Genomic DNA, 9,273 nt, shown 5'->3' on the forward strand with positions numbered 1-9,273 from the left:
CCCTATTTTCCTGTGTTGGTTCTCCTTGAGTAGCAATTAGAGATCCGAGGCCTTGAATTTAATACTTGGTGCGTCTCTGTTTGGAATATATCGCTTCGATGTGATGACGTGTGATCGAAGGAAAAGCATACGAAAAAATCACTGGGACGCTAGGATATAGCACGGATTGTCAAAACGCGATGACCTTCAGTACGCAGTGTTTCCTAAATGCTTGCAAACGGGAGGTGGAGAGCTACACCCTGCAGACGTCAAATTGAGCCCATGTCGGGCTCATTTACCGCCATTCAAAAATGGAAATACTGTATTGTCAGTTTTGGGCTAGCTGAAAACCTGATGTTTTATCACACAACTCCCCCGATTTTTGTATTCATCCTTTCAACGGCAACTCGCAAATAAGCCGCAATAGAAATGTTTGTGTTGACGTCCCAAAACCTCTGGGGGTGCTCCTTTCAATGACTGGCTTGTGAATATTTTGAGGGATTGAAAGTAAATATACGTTCATAATTGACATGTTGTCCACGCAAGTTGGGCGATAGTAAGGCCAGCCTAGTGAAAAATCCGCAGACGCCCAGGGGTTAATCTGAGCTCGTTTGGGCCTCGCAGCACTTTTGCACAACGCATATTACAAACAGGACAAAATCTCCAGCCGCACCATTCTTTATAAGGTCACCGAATGAAATGGTAACGTCCTTTATTATCGACGAGTCGTATCGAATATTCGGCGCGGTTTTTGCTCGTCGAGCATCCGAGCTCGGCCGTGACGTCAGCGACTGACGCAGGCCCGTCACCGCCTCTGACACGACCCCCACCCCGGCTCCGTCCTGCCCGCTCCACCTCCCCCCACTGCGCTCGGAGCTAGGAGACGGGCAGTCACCGTGGGCATCGTCGTAACGTGGAAACATGTAGCTAGCTCGCTCCGCTCGACGTCTTTCGAAGCCGAGGAGGTTCCGCCGGTAAGTGTGAGGGCTTGCGGCCGCGCCGGATGATCTTGAATCGGACGCTTTCGGAGCTGAGCCGAGGAGCTAACGTTAGCCTAGCCAAGATGGCGGCGGCGATGGCGATCGGACGTTGCCCGACTGCCCGTTATTATCATCCGGCTGCGGGCCGACTGACCGAGGGGGATATCGCATATTTTCATTCGTTTTTAGATGGTTACATGAAGAACAATGGATGTCGCCGCGAGGCCGTGCTGGTATTTATGGCGAGCCTATTTCTGTGTGTTTATTCAGCATACATGGCCCAAGTACGTATCCGATTCGAATGATTAGAGCTTATGGGCGAAATGTCAGGCTTAGTCCGCTCCTCTAAGCAATAAAATGTGTATTTTAAATGTGCATTTGGTGGTCCTGTTGGGTACGAATCGCTATTTGAGCTTCGCCGGAGCGAGCGAGCCATTTTAGCTTGTGCGCTAGCTGAGGGGCTCGGATGTAACAACATCACATTCGAGCTCCTCAGTTGGCACTCATGACATTCAACCCCCGGCATTCGCGGCGGTTTTTGGCACAAAACGCGAATCGTAGAGCCCCAACCCCTCAGAAAAAGAAAAAAAATCAATCCCTGGGGGGAATTTTGACCCAACTACGGCTTTTGTTTTTCATGTGTGATATTAAAAAAAAGCGCACACAAAACACGAGGAGGCTAAAATATTGCATGGATTGTCAAAACATGGCGTCTTTCAGTATGCTGTCCTGCCGTCCCTTGTAGATGTTTGCAAATGGGTGGTCGAGATGTTAAAATTAGCCCATGTCGGGCGCATTTACTGCCAATGAAATTGGAAATATTGTCAATCTTCAACGTATTGAAAAACAGATGTTTTATCATGCATTTCTACCGAGTTTTGCATTAATCCTTTCAAAGGCAACCCGTGAACAAACTGCAATTGAATTTGTTGCCTTGCGACCCCAAAATCAGCCCAAGTTAGGTGATAATACAGTCAGGTTAGTGAAAAATCCCTGGCCACCCAGGGGGTAAAATGCCCGTCACCACGTTTGTCCAAGACAGGTCCTCGGGGTCCGGTATCCTGCATGTTTTCTAGGTGTCTTTTCCTGACACACCTGATTCAAATGATCAGCTCATCACCAAGCTCAGCAGAGGAGAGGCCTTATAACAATCCCCGCATTTGAATCGAGTGTGTCGAGGGAAAGAAAGCCGAAAGACATGCAGGGGCGCCGGCCCTCGAGGATGGTGTTTGGACGCCCCCGCTCAAAGGTGTATACTTGATATGCCTCCCCGGTGTCGGCCCGCAGCTACGTGGAAAGCGAAGCAGCGATGGGCGGCCACGACGACGACGTCGGGCCGTACGTGGCCAACAAGCAGCGCGACGAGGAGCTGAAGAAGAACAAGCTGAAGGAGTGGCGCGAGCACGAGTCGACGGGCAACAACACCAAGTGGCACAAGGAGGGCCAGAACCAGCTCCGCAAGGTGAGCGAGAACCAGCAGGAGCAGGACCACAACTGCAACATCAGCCACAATGGCAACCCGGACGGGGAACGGGACCGCTCCCCCAAAGCGGCCGCCCGGGAAGAGGCCAACAACATCCTCAATGAGCCGCTGCTCATCCATGCCATGGACGAGGACGAGGAGAAGGAGAGGGAAGAGGAGGACAAGGGGGAGAAGTCGGAGCAGGCCGCTCCGGATGGAGAGGAGGCCCCCGGGGGAGGAGGGAGAGAGGGAGGCGTCCCCGGCGGCAAGGCCTGCCTCCTCTTCGCCAACGTCAACGGGACGCCCGGCGACGACGAGGCCAACTGGCCGGCCGCCGCTCAGGAGGCGTCTTCTCCCAACGGCAACAGAGGTAAATCGCGGGACTGTCTTTGCGCTTTCAAGTAGATCCAATACGCGACTGCAACTACCGCTACTACTAAAACTTCTATGGACAAATTCTGGACGTTCTCAACACAAACCCATGTTTTTTTTTTCCCTACCGAGCCCTCTGTTTTACTACCCCTTCAGTGTGGAGAGTGAGCGTGTCCTTTCAAAAAGTCCCCCATTGGCATTTAACAAAATCCAGATAGATAGATCGCAAGGTAGCGCTATAGATAAATAGCTAGATAGCTGCAGCACAAGGCAACAAAATTTGACTCGAGTTCGAAACGTCCAAGAAAGATACAATACAATTGACTGACGGGGAGACAGATGGCGAGATGGGATGCGCTACGCCGACGACTCAGAGATTTTAGCAGAGATAAGGTTACACGGAGGGGGAAAAAAAAAAGTCTTCAGCCGTGCCCCAAACTGTGAGAGCGTGACTCAAGTCTGAAAAATGAATCTATTAAACATCAACAACTTCAACTGCATTATCCTTTTCTTGTACTGTTCAAAATTAAACATCATAATAAATCCTAAAATATTAACCTTACTATTAATCGTAAAACTTTTCAAGATTTCATTTATTAAAAAAAAATCCTCTCATTCTTATGCTTTACTAAATCATCTCGCGGGCCGGATGAAATCCATTCTATCCAAGGCCTGTGTTTGACACCAATCCCCTTACACAAGATCTTTTCTTTCTCCCCAACTTTGCAAAAGACTCCTTCTGGGACTCCAGCGCCTTCGAGACTGACACGGACCTGCCGGCCGGCTGGATGAGGGTGCGCGATACGTCGGGCACCTATTACTGGCACATCCCCACGGGCACCACCCAGTGGGAGCCCCCCTCACCCTTGGGGAAAGCGGCCGACTCCGTGCTGTCCTCCACCATGTCCCTGGAGACCACGCCGTGCGAGGAGCCTGAGGTCAGATCCCCTTTGAAAGTACCGATGACTTTTTTTCTTTCGCTTTCCCATCCGAAAGAGCGCTGCGGACCCGGGTTGGATCCCGTGGAGCTCCGGGTTGGATCCCGTGGAGCTCCGTGTTTCCACGCTCACAGATCCTGAACTGTGAAGAGCCCAATGGCAAATGTCACTTGTCTTTTCAGGAATCCTGGCCTCAATTTTCCAGCGCAGACGAAGGCGGCGCCGACGGAGAGCTGTGGAAGGTGAGCCCAATCCGCCTTCGTAAATGTGGGGCACCGAGGTTTTTTTCCCCTCGCCTCCGAGCGTCATGTCATCTCCGCATCTTCAGGAGGAAGGCGAGGCCGCGTCCGATCAGAGCCTGCGAGAGTTCGAGGGGGCGACTCTCCGTTACGCTTCCATCAATCTCAAGTATTTACTCTGACTCTTACTCAAGCATGTTTTGAAATGACCGCACGATAAATAGAGCGTGGTCTCTTGTTCCTCACTCCGTAGCTACAACTGCTCCCAGTCTGAGGAGGAGGAGAAACCGCTCACGCTCTGCACCGATTTGGAGAGCAAGGTACCCCAGTGAAAACACACACCGTGCAAAAAAAGTTTGGTCCCCAACCGCCGGTCGGTGGATGGACTGGTACCGGGCCGCGCCTGAAAAAATGACATTTCGGAACCGATTTACTTTATCCTTTATCGGTTCATTCCTTTGTGCTTTGTTTGTCTCGATCTTTGTTTTTTTGGCGCCGCCGTTGGCGACCTCTGGTCTAGACTACGGGTGTCAAACTCCAGTCCTGGAGGAGGGCTGCTTCCTGCGTGTTTTTGAAGCGTCTCTTTCAACCACACCCGACCCATATAATAATCCAGCTCCCGCAGAGCTCGCTAAAAGGCTAATCATTTGAATCGGATGTGCCGGGAAGAGAAAAACGGAAAACATGCGGGATACCGGCCGTCCCCAACCGGAGTTCCGCGCGGAACGATTTGACTTTTTGGGTGCATACTGATATTTTAGCCAGCGGTCCGATATTCTTGTGCCTGGACTGTTGGGAGAAACAGACGGCGGCGGTTGAAAGTCTTCTTTGCGCTGGCAGTGCTTCGCCGTGCGTTCCTTGGGCTGGGTGGAGATGTCGGAGGAAGACATGGCGCCGGGCAAGAGCAGCGTGGCCGTCAACAACTGCATCCGCCAGCTCTCCTACCACAAGCACAACCTGCACGACACCGCCGGCATCTGGGGAGAGGTACCGTCACATTTCCTTTCCATTTTTACTTTTTGGCTTGATTGGATCTTTTTTGGCTTTATATCAAGAGGAGGGCTGGCCACGAGTATCCCTTATCCATTCCTTAAAAACAAAAGAAAACAACAACATGTAGTTGTAGTCTTGTCACTAGCACACAACCAAAGTATTTTACATGACAAATATTCTCGTCCATGGCACCGAAAGAGTTAAAAGCTCCAAAAAGTTGATTTTTCATGTGGCGGCCCCTTTAAAGGCCGCGTCGATCGGTCTTCCGCTGACGCGATCGTCTAAATGTCCACGCGTTGATGCGCCTGTGCGCTTCGACGCAGGGCAAAGACATGCTGATGGTTCTGGAGAACGACACCATGAACCTGATCGACCCGTTGGGGCAGACGCTGCTTCACGCGCAGCCCATCGCCAGCATCCGCGTGTGGGGCGTCGGCAGGGACAACGGCAGGTTGGTTTTCACTCAAATCCGGCCAAAGGAACAAATCAGTCAGATCTTCTTCTCTCCCTTTTGGCTTTATTTATGATTGGCATACAAGCCTTATTTTTGACTGTTTTTTTGGTTTTGATTAGCGATTGGCATACAAACCAGTGAGGAGCTCTGGTGCACAAGATACATACCGACATCCAAAACGTAATCTGAATGACATTCGCATCGTTTGCATTCCCTTGCGTTCTGAAGCTAATAGAAACATCCATCTGAGCGGCGCTCCCCAAAACACATTTGTTCGCCTGTAAGAAAAATTTAGATTCGGCTTTCTAAACGAATCACCGCTATACATTTAACATCTGGGAGTCCGGGGATTTTTCATGAGCCTGGCCTTACTCAACTTGGGCTGACTTTGAATGGCTCATAACATTTTAACATAGAAATATATGTTTACTTTCAAAATTTCCCCAAGGGGTTAAGTAAACCTTGCCCCTACTATCTGGTTTTATAGTGTTTGCATAATGAGTCCCTCTGGTGGACATTTTTTGTTATTACTGCTGCATTTATCACCAACGGGCAGCAGCTGCTTTACATTGTTCTAACACTTGTTTTTTTTCCTCCACGCTGCTTTTTCCACATGCAAACAGGGAAAGGTAAAGTCCGGGCTTTTTTATTTGTGATCTGTCGCGAATTGTATTTGCGCAGCATCGTTATAAGTTCATATTTTCGCGCTATGTCTCGCAGGGATTTTGCCTACGTGGCCCGGGACGTCCTGACGCAGGTCCTAAAGTGTCACGTGTTTCGCTGCGACTCGCCCGCCAAGAACATCGCCACCACTTTGCACGAAATGTGCTCCAAGGTCGGGCTCTCGTCGCCACGCTTTCGGCCGCGTGCGTGCGTGCGTGTGCGGTAACCCTTACATGAATTGTTTTGGGGTTTTTTTCTTCCAACGCGCGCATGTAGATAATGATGGAAAGGAAGGCATCCAAGCCAGGCTTGAGTCGCCTCAGCTCGGACACGGGCAAGCCGCTGTCCGTCGAAGGTAAACCGATAGCACCTTTTTTGGAAAGGGTCAAACGGCTTATTCCTTCTGATTGTCCATCAGAGTTTCCGGCTCCCAAAAATGAACTTTTCCAGCGCTTCCAAGTCTATTATCTCGGCAGCGAGCCCGCGCTCAAGCCCGTGGGTAAGAAGGCCGCCGTCGCCCCTCCTGCCGCCGCCTAGCGCGTACGTACCGGAAAGTGATGAAATGTTTGTCAGGTATGGACGTGATCAATGACGCTCTGGAGGCAGCCGTGGAGGGCAAAGACAAAAACCACTGGACGCCCGTGTCTGTCAACGTGGCGCCCGCGACGCTCACCATACTGGCAAAACAGGTCGGGGGATCCGTAACGCCGGACATTCCTTCGCAATCTTGTGCGGTTTCCACCCCGCGTAACCGCAACTGTAAACTCTCAATGCATCTGGGAGTATCATCATTTCTTTATGTTTTAATTGGACAGCCACGATCTATCTATCGACGTAACCTTTAAAGTTGGGGGTAAAATCGCGTTTTTGGAATATTTCCCCAAAGCGAAGTTCAAAAAAAAAAAAGGGTGGACTTAATAAGCGAGGTCAACATGACAATTGCCACACCATGAATATGATATCATTCCCGATTTCAGACAGAAGAGGTTTTGTCGGAGTGCCGGGTGCGCTTCCTTTCATTTATGGGCGTGGGCAAGGACGTGCGCACCTTCGCCTTCATCATGGCCGACGGCCCGCGAGACTTCACCTGCCACAAGTTCTGGTGCGAGCCCAACGCCGCCAGCCTCAGCGAAGCCGTCCAGGCGGCCTGCATGGTCAGTCTTCCGTGGATTTTCCGTTTGCCTGTAAACGACAGACGTCTCGTACCTGTGCTTGTGCTTGTACTTGACCGGGCTATTAATAGCACATTGTGTTGTTGTTGTGAGGCCAATTGATTTCTTTCTTTGTTTATCTGACAGCTCCGCTACCAGAAGTGTCTGGACGCGCGTCCGCCCAGCCTGGCGTCCTGCTTGCCCACCCCGCCCGCCGACTCTGTGGCCCGCCGCGTCAAGAAGGGCGTGCAGAGTCTGCTGGGCAGCTTCAAGAGCTACAGGTCAGGCTCCCAGTCGCCTTGACGGCCCGCGCGCCGCAACCAGGAAGGTCCACGCAAAACCACCATCTCCACCTTTTTTCCCTTTTACACTCGTCCTGTCGTGTCGTGGAAGTAGCTTGTGGACAAAGACCACTTTTATCCCCCCCTCCTTTTTTTTTCCTCAAATTTGAAACTTTACTCTCCTAATAGCTGGAATTCCAGCCTGGCCGGGGTCCTTTTATGTGATCGGTAACTTTTTGTGTTTTAACAGAAACAACGCTTGGAATGTTGGGACGTAACGTACGTCACCTGCTAAAAAGTGCTCAAATGGGCGCAGCAGATTGTCGCACACACTAGGTTGTCCCCTATAACGCCTCAGTGCAATGTCTGTGTAAAGAAAAACTTTCATGGCGCTCTGTACATTCACCTCACACAAGCCATGGTCCTCACAACAGAAATTCAGAAAGCTACAGCTAATACCCAGTTAAACAAGAAAATACCGTCGTTTCCCAAATAGAAGACAGACTTTTTTGTGCCGGTTCCTCTGTTATTAGCGTTAGCTTCTGACAGCATCAAACTTGGAGACGGATCAAAAATGTGACCGGAATTGAACAACGAGGCCTGGCGTGTGCGGCGAACGGCTTGGTAATTGTCGAGCGTTACCACCAGATGGCGACAAATAGACGTAGAATCCGCTCATAGAATTCATATTTACAGCTACAAAATCCTTTTAGCGGTGTTGAATTTGACATCAGTAGTCATGCAAAATCTATTCAACTGAACAACTGCAGCATACGCATTGCATACAGGGCTTTCAAATTCAATGCATGTCGACGGAGAAGAAAAAAAAGGTAGAATGCTGAGGTCATCGTACGTCATTTCAATCGTCAGGCTGACACGCACGTCCACACACACACACACACACACACGCGCGCGCGCGCGCAGGTGCGTGCGCACATCCAAAGTCTTCCAAAGATAGCGTCATGCTTCATTCGGTGATTTGCATGCAAGTCGAGTGGCCACAGCAAAAAAAAGAAAGATAAATGTCCAACACACACAGCCATGTTGTGAATACACACATGCACGCACACACCGGGCTCACTCCGTAGTCATGTAGGATGCATGTTTAAGTGTGCTAGTCCGTACTTGTGAGTGGGCCTTCCGTCACTAAGTAGCCGTAGAAAACCACACGCCGTCTTGCTCTGTATATCCCATCATGATCCAACACTAAATGGATGATTGTTTTTCTTTTCTTTTTATATAAGGGACAAGCGAATGATCTCATTGTCGATGTGTATGTAGCACCCTAGTAATAGTCGGGGCTAATGGCCAGAAGAAAAAAAGCTATGTATACTGTATATATTTCTATATTAGGAACACTAACCCACCCACATTGATCACTTAACCGTCCACACCCGTGTGGGATTAATTTATTATTTCTGCTTTTAGGTGTTAAAAATTGTGTCTCTATATATATATATATATATATATATATATATATATATATATATATATAAAGTCAACGCACAATAAATGTCAACATATCATGACCGCTGTCTCGTGTAGTGGTTGGTTTTCTAGGGGTGATTATTATGCGCAATACATTTTGGAGCCATAGGGTGGAGCCCTACACTTTCTGATGGATCCAGCTATCTTTGTCTGTCCCCTTTTTTCCTCTGTCCTGTCATGTCACATATGTCTCGCTCCCTTCCTGTCCCGTCCCCGTTCCCCAGGCCTTTGTTTGACGTTCCCGTTTGAAGATGGCGGGCAAAAAAGGGCCGA

The 9,273-nt window shown here is 49.8% G+C and overlaps 1 protein-coding gene across 1 annotated transcript; it reads left to right on the forward strand.

The window, feature by feature from the left end:
• Nucleotides 1–795: 795 nt before the first annotated feature.
• On the forward strand, nt 796–9,041 carry apbb1 (amyloid beta precursor protein binding family B member 1). The gene is made up of 14 exons (XM_088427802.1): nt 796–953; nt 2,247–2,791; nt 3,526–3,731; nt 3,914–3,973; nt 4,060–4,139; nt 4,224–4,290; nt 4,811–4,957; nt 5,287–5,414; nt 6,138–6,252; nt 6,357–6,435; nt 6,499–6,579; nt 6,654–6,769; nt 7,058–7,234; nt 7,379–9,041. The coding sequence occupies exons 2-14, from the start codon at nt 2,269–2,271 to the stop codon at nt 7,532–7,534; spliced, it is 1,935 nt and encodes a 644-aa protein (XP_088283928.1). The 5' UTR covers nt 796–953; nt 2,247–2,268; the 3' UTR covers nt 7,535–9,041.
• The last annotated feature ends 232 nt before the right edge of the window (nt 9,042–9,273 follow it).

This window comes from Hippichthys cyanospilos, chromosome 11 (genome assembly GCF_059441005.1).
Source record: "Hippichthys cyanospilos isolate Australia breed blue-spotted pipefish chromosome 11, RoL_Hcya_1.0, whole genome shotgun sequence".
NCBI lineage: Eukaryota > Metazoa > Chordata > Actinopteri > Syngnathiformes > Syngnathidae > Hippichthys > Hippichthys cyanospilos.

What these genes read in the sequence shown, in the direction of transcription:
- apbb1 (XM_088427802.1), top strand. Translation starts at nt 2,269, where the DNA reads ATGGGCGGCCACGACGACGACGTCGGGCCGTACGTGGCCAACAAGCAG. An exon ending in CAAGCCGCTGTCCGTCGAAG is followed by an intron (nt 6,436 to 6,498) that starts GTAAACCGATAG and finishes ATTGTCCATCAG; the next exon opens with AGTTTCCGGCTCCCAAAAAT. An exon ending in CCGTCCAGGCGGCCTGCATG is followed by an intron (nt 7,235 to 7,378) that starts GTCAGTCTTCCG and finishes TTTATCTGACAG; the next exon opens with CTCCGCTACCAGAAGTGTCT.